General features: G+C 34.5%; 1 protein-coding gene across 3 annotated transcripts in view; it reads right to left on the bottom strand.

Annotated features, from left to right (window-relative positions):
* Positions 1 to 16,817, bottom strand: part of atad2b (ATPase family AAA domain containing 2B) — a 203,464-nt gene that overhangs the window by 166,096 nt on the left and 20,551 nt on the right. For all 3 annotated transcript variants that reach the window (NM_001365966.1, NM_001365967.1, XM_073932111.1), the window contains exons 5-15: positions 14,916 to 15,012; positions 14,533 to 14,659; positions 13,266 to 13,424; positions 12,720 to 12,795; positions 10,182 to 10,283; positions 9,974 to 10,085; positions 9,671 to 9,786; positions 7,572 to 7,746; positions 5,331 to 5,419; positions 1,972 to 2,131; positions 340 to 430 (exon numbers count right to left, since the gene is read on the bottom strand). In NM_001365966.1, the coding sequence (NP_001352895.1) occupies positions 340 to 430; positions 1,972 to 2,131; positions 5,331 to 5,419; positions 7,572 to 7,746; positions 9,671 to 9,786; positions 9,974 to 10,085; positions 10,182 to 10,283; positions 12,720 to 12,795; positions 13,266 to 13,424; positions 14,533 to 14,659; positions 14,916 to 15,012 (1,304 nt within the window). The remainder of the gene's footprint in view (positions 1 to 339; positions 431 to 1,971; positions 2,132 to 5,330; positions 5,420 to 7,571; positions 7,747 to 9,670; positions 9,787 to 9,973; positions 10,086 to 10,181; positions 10,284 to 12,719; positions 12,796 to 13,265; positions 13,425 to 14,532; positions 14,660 to 14,915; positions 15,013 to 16,817) is intronic.

The raw sequence follows: 16,817 nt of genomic DNA, 5'->3' as shown, positions 1-16,817 counted from the left end.
CTGAGGATTATTTTCAGTACCTTTTTTAATCTATGCCACAAAGGATAAGGCAGTTCTGAAGGCAAAAGTGGGTCCAACCCGGAACTACTAAGGTGTACCTAATAAAGTGGCCAGTGAGTGTATATTAAGCATATAATAAGCAATGTATATTGTGTCAAGTTAAATATAAGAAATTTTGTATTACTTAACAAATAGTTACACAAATATATGTATAGACTAAATATCAAACATGTTCTGTTTGGCTGTATTTTATCACAGAGCTCACTTGACACAAACAATCATTTATGTATAAACTAGTTGAGATGAAAGTGAAATGCATCACATTCCCATCAGTCTTACCAACACATCTCTCAGCTAGCTCATCTATGAAGGGCTCGGCTAGTTTGGGGCTCCAGTCCCTGGTGTGGATTTCTAGAATGTGCTTTCGAGCCTGTTAGTGAGCATAAACACAAACAGAGACAGTGTACAGATAAAACAAATGCACAGCGAAACTGTTTTGATCATAAACACTTAAAGGGGCTGGTGTAAACATAAGAGCTAGCGTTTGGTTAGCAGGCACCCTGCTGTGAAGACAAACTACTGCATACACACATCCAGAAATTACACCGCCACAGATCTGACCTCAGAATACAAGCTCAAACTATTTATTTAGGAACATTTAGCACATTTAAAAACTATGCTGGTATTAGTAGTAGTAGATGGATTATATGTAGTAGTAGACGTTGATGTAGTTGTAGTAGATGCATATGTAGTAGTAGCAGATGTAGTACTAGTAGATGCATTAAATGTAGTAGTAGATTTCTAGTAGTACATTTCCTGATAACGTACGAGGCTCAGACACACTCTCCCAGTTCAAATCTAGATTAAAGACCTATCTGTTTAGTAAAGCATACACTCAATGCATCACTTAGCGGGTTTCCACACAAGTTTCTGCATCTTGCTTATATACACTATGAACAGCAGCTACGCTAATTATTCTCTTTTTTTCTCCATTTCCACCTGAGGATACTCATCCTGAGGTCCTCAGATTATGCGGAGTCACTGATTGGATCCAAGACCAGCGACGAGATGATCCCAAGGTTTCCATATGTGGGACCAGGCCGTATCCTGAGCTGCTGCTGCGCTGGTCATGGGGAATGGAGAACATGAGACTGATTCCAGTGATGCTCCAAGGAGAGACGAGTCTTCGCTGAGGCCAGCTTCCAGCCTTCACCACTGAGACTGCAGCTCTGCACAAGACTTTTGGCCAGCGGAGAAATTAAAATGGTCGTGCCCAACTGAGTCTGGTTTCTCTCAAGTTTTTTTTTCTACATTCGCCTCGGTTAAGTTTTTTTCACTCTCCGCTGTCGCCTCTGGCTTGCACGGTTTGGGATCGGTAGAGCTGCCCATTGATGAATCGATGAACTCTTCAGTGTTTGGACTCTCAGTAATGATTTTAAAACACTGAACTGAGCTAAACTGAACTTAAACACTAAAAACTGAACTACTCTGTTCCAATTACTTTGACCATTTATGTGAAGCTGCTTTGACACAATCTACATTGTAAAAGCGCCATACAAATAAAGCTGAATTGAATTGAATAGTAGTAGTAGTGGTAGAAGCATTCAATAGTCTGACTGTAAATCTACTTACATCTACTTTAAAGATAGCATTAAAGGCTTAAAGACCATTCAAGATGCGTTTTAAAATCATGTTTTAAAATTTGGCTCAGAAATCAGCAAATTTCATCAAAATTAATTGCCATTTCAGTTGTCAAGCTGTCAACAAGTTTTAACAGACAGAATCAATGACATTACCACAAATTAACTATTCGTTTCAGTGACTAAACCATCTGCAAAGGCTAGAAAGCGAGCAGTCAGACTAGTTCTTTGAGGGCAAGCGTTTTGAGTGTGGGACACAGAGGAGCGAGTGTCATTTTGGCTGCAGGCGACGGACGTAATCCTCAGCAAAGTGGAAAAAGGATTTGCACACCTTTTTATCTGGCAGGTTGAACAGAAACTCCCGGTCGAAGCGTCCGGGCCTCCTGAGTGCAGGGTCGATAGAGTCGAGTCTGTTTGTAGCACCGATGACCACTATCTCCCCCCGGCTGTCCAAACCATCCATCAACGCCAGTAATGTTGACACTATGGAGCTGAAAAATGAAGAGAGAAATCAAACATAACAGAGATGCATCAATTAACAGGTCAGAAATTTGAATACAATAGTTTCTGCTTCAAATAGACTGATTTCACACAGCCGCCATTTTTACAAGCGAAATCAAGCCTGCGGTCGGAAGAAACCCGGAAGTATTGCTTGGAGTTACATAGGAATGCTGTGTACTTGGCTGTATATCTAATCACAAAGAGAACTTGACATAAATTTATCATTTCACCGCCTTCCGAGTGACAGGAAGGTCCGTTCTGAATGAATGATGAAAATAAAAATGGATATCAGACCTCATTTTCAGCTAAGTTAAGGGAAATGGCACTAGTTAGTTAACATTTTCTTTCCCAAACACTCGTTTTAGATGCCATTTATGAAACCCAAGTTAATAAACTGAACATTTCACTATATTAGACTGGTCACGATACTGACTTTCCAACTGAAATAAAAAAAAGCCAATTTCCCATTAACATTTAAGGCACTGTTGATGGCGTTCTTAAACAGTGCTGAATTGCCATTGTGTTCAACAGTGCTCAACAGAAATGACTGAAATTGTCAGAGAAGGTCATCATGTCATCCACCGCTGTACACAGCGTACAAACACAGATGAGCGATCCCCTTGATGACTCGACTGATCCTTGCGGCTGCTTCATGCTCCAGTGTTTGTGTATCTGAAATTGCACTGGGTGAAGAGCGGTGAACTGATGACCTTCACGGCCAATCACAGTCATTTCTGTTGAGCACTAGTGAATACTATGGCAAATCAGCTGTTTAAGAACGCGCTCAGCGGTGCTTGAATGTTAGCGGGAAATGAACGTTTTTAAAACTTCAGTACCATGACAACACTATTACAGACATCACAAGGGTGTGCTACAAGGGGACTGCATTGTTTTATCGCTCACCAGGTTACATAGGCTGAAGCAGGAAAGTGTCCCCCATGGTGTTTACCTGGTGCCATGAACTAAAGTCTAGGAGAAAACTTCAGCAAATTACCCACGAGTCCACGTTTATTATTATTATTATTATTAGAGCTGCACGATATATCGTTGAGTGAAACTCACAGCGGTTTATCATAAACTTTTCATCGATAATTTTTCCCGCAATTGACAGCAAGAACGAACATAGAAGCGTTGTCTTATTGACAAGCAGCAGCTACATGTGTTGAAAAGAATCTAAAACGCCAAATGATTTGCTATGAAAAAAAAAAAGAAATCATTTATTTTTGGCATGCTGATTTATGGGAAATCGTGAATATAGGTCCATATAATCACCTTGCAATTTTTTAAATTATTGCTTTTTTGCTTTGAGTATAGACTATTCAGTTCATAGGAGCAGTTCAGTCTTTTATGAAGTTTGCTGTATACAAATATAACATTTTGAAATATTTATAATTGAAAATGTCATCTATCGGCCTCCAAGTCTGAAGAGTTATCGGTTATCGATATTGGCCAAAACATCCATATCGGTGCATCCCTATTATTTTCCGGCAAATTAAACTCCGTTTAAAGTTTGCGCCTCCCGTATCCTCCGGTCTGTGTAGCAAATTCCACGACCACAAAAGGACTTCTTAAAAGACTTCATCGTCCAAGCATCAGAGAAACTAGCAAAACAAGAGAGAGAAAGACGCACTAAATTCAGGTATTTAGTCGTGCGTTTTGCTGTGCCCCTTTATCAGAGAGGTGTTTTTAAAGTCTTGGTGGTTCTTAATAGTTGTGTGGAACTGAGTTAGATTTGCCATTCTTTTATCTCAATTCTTCTTTATTTCCTTGCTTTCTTTTCTATGTTGTTTTTGTTGTTATGTTTTGTATGTTTGTTTGTTTGTTATATGTTAGACTAGTCAATAAATCATGCTATATAACCACATAGGATTGTCTTTTTTTAGCCTCACAGAAAAGGTCACTTTTTTGATGAACCCTTGCTTCAAGTTTACTAAAACTTCTAAAGTATCCATCTACTTCACAAGAAGTAGTTATAATTCCCTTTCTAAATAAATAAATAATTACAGAAAAGTGGGCAATAGTTATATTTATTTTGTTAAATTAACTATAAGTTAATTAATAATAACTCGTTACTATTGATCATTAATATTCATATGTTGAGCTAATTTTTCTACAACCTGGAAAGATTAACATTGATCTGTTTCATGATCTGATTACAACTCCATCTGTTAATTCTCTCTATAATGTAAAGCCTATAATGCATAATTCTAGCAAAAATTTAAGCTGTTTTTAAGCTGTAAATTTCATATTCTTATTTTAAAATACCTAATTAAATGTTACAAAAAATGACACATTGCTTGATTCAACAGATCGATTTGCACAAGCCTTGACAACTGAAATCAAGCCATGTATGAGAACGTTTTACATCTCTGATTTATATTTGGTGACTATGTCTATGAGTGTCACCATTTAAGATTAACGTGCACCTTTTCACTTATAATATGACCATTTATGTGAAGCTACTTTGACACAATCTACATTGTAAAAGCGCTATACAAATAAAGCTGAATTGAATTGAATAATGTCTCATTTCTCATTCTTATAAATTAAAAAAAAAATTAAAAACGTATGACAGCGGAATCAGTGACTCTAAAAAATATACTGTGAAACTGACCTATGTGAGGAGAGTTTATTTGCACGTGACTTGTTTTAGCTATTTTGGTCCCATTAGAAACTTAGCAGTGTGAAAGCGAACCGCACCGAGAACAAAGAGCAACACTAACAATTTGAATCCCTGCTTCAGAACAAAACAATCAATCTACAAGTGTGAAATCACGTTCTGACTGAATAAATAAAAACAGAACATACTCAATAAATATATGCAGAAAACTAAATTAAAAAAAATATTCTGATAAAATCTAAATCATGTAATTATTGTGATAATAACTTTCCATAAGATCAGTCAGTTTACTTGTACAGAATTCCACAATTGGAGAAAATCTAAATTGACGCATAACTAAATAACGGAGCATGAAAAGGGAAGCGCTGTTGATGTGTTAATATGTGCAGCCAATCAACCTTGTATTTCAAAAGAGCAAGAAATATCTTGTTTTCCATCATACAGAGCTTGTAATACCAAAAGCCATTGTGTGGAAATCCTACTGAACAAGCTGGTGTTCTTCAGGAGCTTTTATAATCCTGATGATGAAACCTTTGGCAAGCCCTGCCCCATTAAAGTGAACGTGTTACCTGTGAATTTGATCCTGCCTGCTGGAGCGAACAGGAGCGAGGCCATCAATCTCATCAAAAAAGATGATGGAGGGTCTCATGAGGTATGCCTGTCGAGAGAGAGGAGAGGAAAACATCACCAGCCTGGATAATCACACACATCATGCTTCAACACAGCCTGGATAGTGTAAGGGATTCACTCCCAAGTTTTAAAAAAGCAACAAGTGTTATGCTACAAGAATGAGGCAAGGCATGAAAAAACACTTTGTACAAGAAAATTAAATGTTGTTTAAAAATGTCTGAAACTTTACATCAATTTTTTTAAGAATACATTTAAGATTTAAAAAAAAGATGTTGTGGTGCTTGACCATAAAACAGCTTGTTTTATTGCATTCATTCATAAAAATCATTTATGATTTTTTTTATCATTTATTACTATTTTTCATTACTCTATATGCAATTAAATAAATATAGGATTATATCTGATTAAAAGTCATAAAAAATATTACATTTTAAAAAATGAGTTACATATGCACACACATATATTAGGGGTGAAATGGATCAGTTGATCCTTGACTTGTCAGGATCACAACCTACGGTTCTGAACAAACAACGATGGCAGAAAGATCGCCTCTTGCATCATTCGAATCAAATGTATAAAAGCATTTAGGCTTTACTGTAAAAAAAAAAAATATGGAGATGACAGAAGAAGTTGTGGTAGGTTATTGGGGATGTGGTGGGTTTCTTAGGTTATTAAAGGTGTTTTCTGTCACTATTGTTTAGCCTGCATTAATGCATTCAGTGTAAGTTGCATGATTAATCATTAAAAGATCGCGATCTCAACAAATATGCAACCTATTATAAATGATGGTGATTTGCATATGTTCGTAATCCTTCGAATCGCTGCATTCAAATCTGTGTTTGCAAAACGCAAGAATCAAGCGATTCAGGGCATCCTCCGTTCTCCCCCGACAGCCCGCACTCACATTGCATTCGAGCCGGAGCACGCGTACATCATTGATGATGCGCTGTTCAGTTTAACAGTAGAGAAGTGCTCTCGCTCAGCACAGTGGAGATTTCCTTATATCGTTTTAGTCATTTGAGATGCAGTGACACACAGTCCAATTTTTTGCAGAACAGATCAGCCATTTTTGACACTCATAAATTATCATAAAAGTCCTCGCGCTGCAGGTATTAGTTGGTTTGCTTAAGGTACAGCTGTCGTGCAGTGAGGGATTGGGTTCATGGAACAGTAAGAATGCTTACTCAATCTATATGAAACAGTCCCTTAAAAGTCAAGCCCGATTCAGAGCGCTCACTTCTCAAACGAGCCGGGAATTGCGTCTGGGCACGGTTCGGAGAGCATAGTGCGAGTGTGCCCTCAGTCTTTAGTTAAAAAACAGTCAAATAACACAGAAGTACTGAATTAACAGTTTATAGTTTAGGTAAAACCACTGATGTGTATGGTAAAGATACAAATCGCCGTCATATGCATTTAACTTGACACTCAAAATTCAAAGCTGTTGGCAGCAAATACATTATTTAACCAACAGGTGGCAACAACAAGCCATCAAATATATGCCACTGAATAATTCCTCAAAAATGATCATCTAGCAATGAAACAAAAATTTGAGTGAGTAACTGAATCATTTTCTGAAAATGAGACTAAATATGGGTTGTACAAATTATAACAGTAACAACAGTAATAGTAACAGTGATTTTTTTTTTACAGAATTGAATATTTTAGTGTTTGTTTTATTTAGTTTATTGTTTGTTAAAACCAAAAGTGCTTTGCAGTACTGCTTTTGTAATAAATGAAAAGCAAAGTATATTTGTCTCCTCCTTTTTGGCTGATCCAAAAAATGGTCCAATCCATGACAAAAAAAAAAACATTGTGATCAAACCGTGAGATTTGTGATACACACATATATCTATACATATTTATAAATATATCTATATATGCATACATAAAAACATTCTACATACAGATTATTTTAAAGTTAATGTATTTAAATATATACATATTATATTATTTTTATATATTTGTACATTGTGTATTATTACCATTAATAATATATGACTTATTTTACATTATTTTATTATGAATAATCATATTAATAATAATATGAAAAATACTTAAACAGATTTTATTATTAATATTCTTATTATTATTATTATTATTATTAATATTACTAATCAGTCAGCAGAAAACTGCTTAGGGTCATACTGGGATCAGGGATGTGAGGTCATCGATTAGATCACCTGGTCAAAAAGCAGGCGGAGCTGTCGTTCAGACTCCCCCACCCACTTGCTGAGGCAGTCGGCGCCCTTCCGCATGAAGAAAGAAACCTTCCTGTCCCCCTGACTGCATTCATTAGCTAAAGCCCTCGCCACCAGCGTCTTCCCAGTTCCTGGAGGCCCATAGAACAGACACCCTCTGCAGAAAGAGCAAAACATGTCAAGACAGCAGGCAGTAACAGACATTTGAAAGGGTCATGACACCACAAATCTAATTTGCCTGGATTTTTTTTGACATACAAGAGCTTTTTTTCCATTAAAGGGATAGTTCGCCCAAAAAAATGTAATTCTGTCAACATTTACTCATCCTTTATTTGTCCTAAAACTGTTCTTTTGTTGTTGTTCTGTTAAGAGAAAACGAAGATATTCTGAAGAATGTAACCATTGACGTCCAAAGTGAGAATAACAAATACTATAGAAGTCAATGGTTACAAGTTTCCAACATTCTTTAAAATATCTTCTTTTGCACTTAACAGAAATTCATGTTTATTTGTATGGCACAAGTTCATTTACACAGTTTAGCAAGTCCAGGTTGAGCAGATGATGGCAGTATTTATTACATAACCTTTAAGACATCCTGCTTGTTTCAACCCTTAAGACATCCTCCTCATTATAAACAGCATTTAATCGAGTTGTAAAAACCTCTTGATTGTTAACAGTGCAAGTAATGTCAAGGTAGATTATATATTTGCGTACTTGTGTTTACATTAACACCTGCCAACCCTCCAAATGCAGGTAGATTTCAGCTATGGCGGGTTAGACAGCCGCTCCCACTGGCCACTTTGGCAGGTTGGAAATAGTTTTAACATTGTAGTTTCCTTAAAGCAGGGTTCGACAATAAAGATGGCCCAATATGCGTGCAAATGTGATCCTAGAATTGAGAAGCAGCACGACTGACAAAAATGACTGTGTTCGCGTGAGCAAAAGCAGGTGAATACCTTATGAGAGGATGATTACTCACACGCACAGATGATGAGATGCATGCTGCCGTTTACTTGCGCAAAACAACCGTGTGTAGAGGAAGCGCAACTGGTGCGATCGGTTCTCTTTAAAATAGACTAGACAAAAAGCGATGCTCGTGTAAGCAACAAACCTTTTGTAAGCAGCAGCAGCCACTGCTTTCGTTTTAATAATTCTCAGGCACGTGATCATCCTTCCATTACCTCTCATGGTATGTTTTTACCTGCTTTCTTTTGCTAACAGTTGTTTTTGTTACTATAGTTAAATTATAATGCTTTACAAAAACATTGCTTTAATACAAGATTAACTTGCCATTTATGTGTAGTAACTGCTGATCTGGGACCTTTAGCCAGGAGAGATTACTGAGCATATTTTAGATACATGACGATAGATCTTTTTAAATGTTAACTTAAGAAAAAAAAAAAAGAAACGTTTTGTTGAATAAAAAGTGCATGTATACAGCTATATATTTGCTTTTTTGGACATGTTTTGACACATTTAAAATGTGTGGCTAAGAAATAATTATTTCTTTTTGGTGTGGTCAGAGACAAATTTGGTAAATCCTTAATTTTGAGCCCTAAAAAAAGTCATGTGAAATAAAAACCAATTGCAATGCGACAACCCATTTGCTCATGCACAGTGAGCAAGCTCATACACAACACACACAAACAGTGAAATAAATGAGGCATGTGGACAACACAACATCTAAATCAAGTCATTTTAGCATGTCAAAGTCACATTTATTAATATAAAATATATTTTCCAAGCAACAAAATTGTGGCTAGTGAAAATGGCAAGTGGCTGGTAATGTTGGAAATCTACTAGCCACAGTGACTAGTGATCAAAAAAGTTAATTTCAAGCCCTGTTAGCATATTCTGGTGGGTTCCACCATCTTGCATTCAATGGCTCTTTGGCTAACACTAGACCGGAATAAGGGTTGAAAAAAACATTTTCCACAAAAATATTTGTTTTTAGTATTATAAAATTACATTATCACTCAACCTCAAATTAAAATAATAAAACCCACGTCATGATTTCTTTAACATAAAATCCATTCGCACACACAAATAAAAGAGTATTTATGATAAGCAAAAAGTCAGACCTTGGGGGCTGAATCTTAAACTTCTCAAACACTTGTGGATAAAGTAGAGGAAAGACGACCATCTCTTTCAAAGACTGGATGTGATGGGTGAGACCTCCAACACTGTCAAACTTCACCTGCATTAAAACAGACAAATACATACAGTGAGAAATATTAGCCTCTCAATTTTAAGAAATTCATAGGAGGCCGAATCATTTTGACTTCAACTGTACTGATCCACAAAGCATCTATCACAATCTATACCTATAAATGATCCAGAAGTATGAACTGAATGACATGAGTACAAAAACAGTACAGACTCACAGAAGTGTCCAGATTCATGGGATCCACGTCGGCCAAACTGGCACCCACTTTTACTCTGTCTCGAAGCACGCCACTGGCCAGATCCTCTGCTCGCAGGTTCATGGGTAAACACCTATCACAAAGTACAGATGAGAAGGAAACATGAATGTTGCACTGTAATGAGCCACAAAAATTCCCTCTGCACAGAACAGTTATAAAGTCACCTCACCTGTTACGAGCTCGGCTCATGCTTTTGCTTTTCCGCCTCTCGAAACGCTCTTCATCAGATGATGATGTCGATTCACTACTGTGAATGGCATGCTTCTTTATTCTGCCGAGCAAAACGCAGCACTGTTATTTTAGTATCATTCAGACCCTGTCATTGCTCTTTATTATGAGTTTTATATAATTTACATAATTTTATTTATACATTTAATTCAAAAAAAGGAAATTGCAAAAAAACAAAAGTTTTATTTTTTATAGTTCTAGAAAAGTTCTAGTTTTAGTCTTTAATTTTTTGTTTTTTTTATTTTTAAATGAACACGAACACACACACACACACACACACACACACACACAGAAATTTTTATTTTTAAATGTTTTTAAATTCTTAAATTTAAGTCAAATTTATCAACTTAAACACGCAAAATAGAGACCTCTTCAAGATAAAGTATTTAAGGATTTACAATATTAATGTGCATAATAAAGTAATGTGCCTGGGTAAAACATGACTTGTTTTATTCTGCAAGCAAACAACTTTTCTCAATTTAAATGTCATGTTTATATTAAGTTTAAGATAATATAATGCCAATGTTTTAAGCAATATCGGGTGGAATAACTCTCTGATATTCTATCAAAACAAGTGTCAAATTTTGGTTTTTCTCCTATTTATTTGCTAAATGCTCTAAATGACACTATTATGATATTCTGAAGTTTTGGTTATCTATAATAAAATATCAATAGCAAAAAGAAAAAATAATATGTATGGAGAATACAATGGTTGCAACTAATAAAGGCTATTACACATAAATGGCTTCTGTCAACCCCTCCCACCTAAGATGAATGGAAACTGTTATAAAAATATGGAAGATGGAAATCCTTACACTTTCAGAAAAAAAGATACACGGTGGTACAAATATTAAAATGTTTAGCAAAAAATAGATCTTTTAATTTATGTTTTTATATGTACATTTTTATTCTTTATCGTAAATGGAAAAGGTGCATTTAGATAGATATTTACTGAAAACAAATTGGCGCATTTTGGATAGAGCAAAATGCTTTTAAATAGTTCTTGACGGAACACATTTGACACTAAGGTATAAGTGTCTTGTCACTGTAGTGGTACCTTCATGGATCAAATTTGACCCTTTGATAAAGGTACAATATTGTATTTGCAGGTTTTAAAAACCAAAGGTACATTATGGTTTCCCCAGTGACAAGGGCTTGTAACTTCTTTGGTACAACATTGTACCATTTTTTCAGATGGTGTACTTTACTATTTTATGGAGCAAATGAAAAAGAATTTTCAGATTCTGAGATTATACAATGTATACATATACAGACATATATACATACACACACATACATATAATTCATCTATCCAACTATTTTGCTATCCATCCATCCATTTATTGATACAACTATCTATCCATTCAAGAATGTATCCATTCATCTGGATACTCGTATTTCTATTAATCAATCAAAAAGACACTTTTATACAGCTTAAAGTGACATATAAAGGCTTAACTAGGTTAATTGGGTTAACTAGGCAGATTAGGGTAATTAGGCAAGTTATTGTATAACGATGGTTTGTTCTGTATACTATCTGAAAAAAATGTAGCTTAAAGAAGCTAATTATATTGACCTTAAAATGGTTAAAAAAAATATTATCAGACATACAGTGAAAATGTCCTTGCTCTGTTAAAATTCAAAGGGGGGGCTAATAATTCTGACTTCAACTGTATGTGTGTGTGCGTGTGTATATATATATATATATATATATATATATATATATATATATATATATATATATATATATATATATATATATATATATATATATATATATATATATATGCACACACACATACAGTATATATATATATATATATATATATATATATATATATATATATATATATATATATATATATATATATATATATATATATATATATATATATATATATATGCACACACACATACAGTATATATATATATATATATATATATATATATATATATATATATATATAGAGAGAGAGAGAGAGAGAGAGAGAGAGAGAGAGAGAGAGAGAGAGAGAGAGAGAGAGAGAGAGAGAGAGAGAGAGAGAGAGAGAGAGAGAGAGAGAGAGAGAGTGTAACATATATTGTTACACTCATCAACAAGATGATCTGAAATCTGACAAAAGATAGGCAAAACCATGATGATGATTATAAATGAGTTATGAAAACTATTATGCTTAAAATTGTAACCATGTAAGAACACCTTTACATTGTTCTTTACTGCTATTTTGTTCAATACTTATTTCATTTACTTTTTATTGTAAGCTCTCAGACATTGTAAGTTACAGAATTATATTTTGAAATGTTTAGAAAGTCAGATGAACCAATTTCTGTCATGTGTAATTATGTAATACATACAAAATTCTGTATGATAACCTACTGACTCCATTTACTCAAAAAAAATAATTAAAAAGTAAATAAAAACAAGAACATGTACATGCAAACTGAACTGCTGTATATGTAATAGATGTATATTATTCACCTAATATGGCTTCTTCTTGCAGGAGATCGGTGTGTGTCGAATAGAGATCCCTTACTTTGCTTCCTGTTCACTGGCTCTGAGAAAACAAATTGAAATGTTTTCTTAAAGATCACAACATCCCTTCAAATTTCAACTGCATGCCATGAACAATATATGAAGATCATTTTACATTAGCACTGGTCAAAACATATATATTTCTTTTCCGAATAGATATTTACATATTATTATAATCCATATTCTGGCAACTCATTGTATGCATTTGAAAGAGATTGATTCTGTTTTATTCATGAGCAACTGAAATCAAGGTAAATGTACAGGTCTATGGATTTTAATGAACTAACCATGTATTGGTGCCATAAGAATATTAGTAGCAACAGCATTAAATCTATAGTCACTGCAATTAATAAAAATAAATAAATAAAAGATCAATAGAATCAAATCAGGACTTAATACCAGACATTTTAAACGCTCAAATATAACCTATATAGAAAGGTTGATTGGATGAAAGCTTTAGTGCTCATGTGTGAATGTATCCAGAGCAAGCACCTATAGGGGGAGCTTCGTATCGCTGCACAGTTTTCCGCTGCCTGAGGTTATACGGTCTGTCGTTCTCCTCTCCGGCCTCTTCTGCCTCATCTCCTTCATCGTCTTCATCATCATCATCAGCCTCCACATCTTCATCCTCCTCTCCCTCCTCATTAGACTCTTAAAAATTAAAAAAAAAAAAAAAACATGGTTAAGAACAAACAAGAAATAATCAAGAGCAAAACAAAACGTGGAAGTGAACAGCTCGTATATACAGTTGAAGATAAAATTATTAATCCTCCTGTGAAATTGTCATTCTTTTTCATACATTTTAGAAGTTTAACAAAGCAAGGACATTTCATTGTATTTACTCTAACATTTAAATCTCCAGGAGAACAGTCTATTGAACAATCAATTTAGCTGGAATAAAAATTTTAAAAAGTCAATATTATTTAAATTTAATATTTCATTCTTCTAACTTGCCTAATTAACCTAACTTGCCTAGTTAACCTGGGTGTGCGTTCACACAAAAGTCGATGTGAGCGTCGAAGTTCACACTGGCAGCCCTGACATCAAATTTCCTTACATTGATCTTATATTTAAAGGGGCCGTTGCAGCATATGAGCAAACCACTTACATTCCCGCATAAAAAACATGCTTTCTAGAGTCGATATGTTGCTCGCTTTTTAATTAAATTAATTTAACTAGGGAAGATTAAGTTGTTGCATGTGGTGTGATTTTGCTCCACTTATCCAATATGTCCATATGTCTGAAATATTCTGAAACAGCAATACTGTTTTGTACTGTCGTTATTGTCGGCATGAGAGTCAGGCTTTTTTTTTTATATATATATATAATATAATTGCACATCAACTGGTCAGTAACTTTATGTATGTCACTGTAAAAAAACATCATAAATAATTGAAAATTAGACAACCGCAATAATCAAACCCTTTAAAACAACTGTGGTGCTGTCATCATGGCAAAAACTAAAGAAACTAATTATTATAAATTAGTAATAAAATCTATTAATAATAACTTGGCAAGTATAAACTGAAGATTCATCTTAAATCCCCAGTTTGATTACAAACTTAATGATTCCCATCAGACCTAAATAAATGAAACTTGCTTTCATCACTAAAGTGAAATGTTCTCGAATTCTTTTATAAACCTTTTTCATTTTTAAAATATATAATTTACGATTTCTATACTGTCCAAATCACACACCCATCTGTTTATTGTACACAAACTGACACTTTAAATATTCAGCAAAAGGTTGTACATGTACCTTCAGTTCCTTCTTCCTCTTCAGGGTCTTTTGATTTGCTCATGACTTTGTGATGGGACTGCATTCCATACGTGTTCCTCCGCAAAGACTTCCTCCTTTTTACGCGGGAGTACATGTCCATGTTTTCCTGCAGCATAAAATAAACAAACAAACATCAAATTGAGAAATGTTTAAGAATCAAAGGAGAAACAGAGTCTTTAGTTTTTGAGTTAAGTCATAAGTGGGTTCCCAGCCCACACTGAAGAGAAAGGCCAATGCTTCAGACTAACACAGATTTTTAATAACCTCAGTATAGTGGGCAATCTTTTGCTTAATGAGATAGAAAATAAGGCGGCCCAATTGCTTTGCTGTTTAATCATGTGTCGAAGGATAGAAGGAGTCACCAGTTCAGTGTCCGTCCACATGCGGAGGCGCTCCACTTCCCGACTCTGCCGAATGCTGCTGATGTTGTCCATCTCTTGAAGAACTGCTTCTGCCGTACTAAAAACAGACAAAACGCAAGATTCATTTTCAAACTTTTAATATAATTTAGCAGTAATTAGAGATGGCCTGACCAAGCTACTAATCACATTAAATGAGCTGACTGGCAGGCAAAACATTGGGCCAAGCTCAATCTCAAACTGATTGTAATTTGACAGCAAACAAGAAGATGATCTGAAATCTGACAAAAGAACTAGTAAAATAGTGTGTCATCATGGCAAAACCATGATGATGATTATAAATGAGTTATAAAAACTATTATGCTTAAAATCTTCTGTCAATTAAACAGCATTTGGGAAACATGTGGTAAAAAATTTAAATTTCATAGTTTTTGCCTTCAACTATACATATATATATAAACTAGAGATCAGACAGAGCATTTCCAGTTATTTTAAATCAGGTTTGTATCAGGACTATGGACTGGCCATTTAATTTCAGTGTTTTTTTGCATGTTCAAACTGCTTTATTAATTTTGCTGTGTGATTAGTTTGATGTCCTGCATGAAAATGTCTTTATGATTGTGACAAACAAGGAGGAAAAAATGCATGTTGCCAAATAAGCATGGTTAACATTTCTCAATGGTGTAGCCATAAAGAGGCTCAACACCTTACAAACTTTGCATCCAGTCTTCCTCAGTTTGATAACAAACTTAAATAATTCCCATTAGACCAAATTAAATAAAAAATGAGTTAAATTATTCGTTTATGGTTTCTATATTTTCTAAATCACAAAGACACATCTGTTTATTCTGCACATTTTGACACTTTAAATAGTCAAGAATAAAATGTAAATGATCTGAAATGATCAGGTTTTGAGGCAAAAATGCCACCAAAATTAACAAAAATGTCTTAGATTTAAGATTTATTTATTTTTGCTCCTAAAGATGCTGTTTTTATTGAACTATTTTTAAATGACACCTCACAGAATTTGAATGTTCAGTCTGCCTTTGTCTGGCATGCACTTTAACGAACAAAGTATTGCAATATGGACCATATTTTGTATAAGCCTGGTTTTAAACCTGCTAAAATTTTTACTGTAAAATGAGTAATTGTTGCATTTGATTATCAGTTTAAACAATAATATATCCAAACCATCGTCTGTGGTTCTATTCTGGGGAAAAAAGAGTTTAAAACAATAGTCAACTTGCATATATCACTCATAAAAATAAAAACGACTCAGGATCGGGATCGATAGATCATGACCTCAAAACAATCAGCTGTCATATCAGCTGTAAAAAACATGATTGGAGCCTCCCTACTAATATTTCTCAACCTCAAAAAGATACAGACATTTAAGGTTAGTACTGCACGCTATGAGTCAGAGCTGTGGAGACATTGGTATTGTTGTGTTTGTCAGTTATTTCTGTCTGTGTTTGATGTCATGGCCTATTAGTCTTTATGTGTTTTATATTTGGACTTTAGTTCTGCACGATATAAACATTTGCGATTTGACTTTTCTACGAGACACACACATGCATGCATGCATGCACGCACCCACACACACAGCTGAAGTCAGAATCATTTGCCAAACAAGAATTTTTGTTTTTTCTTTTTCAAATATTTCCCAAATGGTGTTTAACAGAGAAAGGTATTTTTCACACTGTGTCTGATAATATTTTTTCTTCTAGAGAAAGTTTTATTTGTTTTATTTCCGTTAGAATAAAAGCAGTTTTTCATTTTTTTAAAAACATTTTAAGGTCAAAATTATTAGCCCCTTTAAGCTTTATTTTTTTTTTGATAGTCTACAGAACAAATCATCAATATACAATAACTTGCCTAATTACCCAAACCTGCCTAGTAACCTAA

This window comes from Danio rerio, chromosome 20 (assembly GCF_049306965.1).
Source record: "Danio rerio strain Tuebingen ecotype United States chromosome 20, GRCz12tu, whole genome shotgun sequence".
Lineage (NCBI taxonomy): Eukaryota > Metazoa > Chordata > Actinopteri > Cypriniformes > Danionidae > Danio > Danio rerio.
Note: the sequence above shows the minus strand (reverse complement) of the source record. Positions and strands in the feature narration are given on the sequence as shown.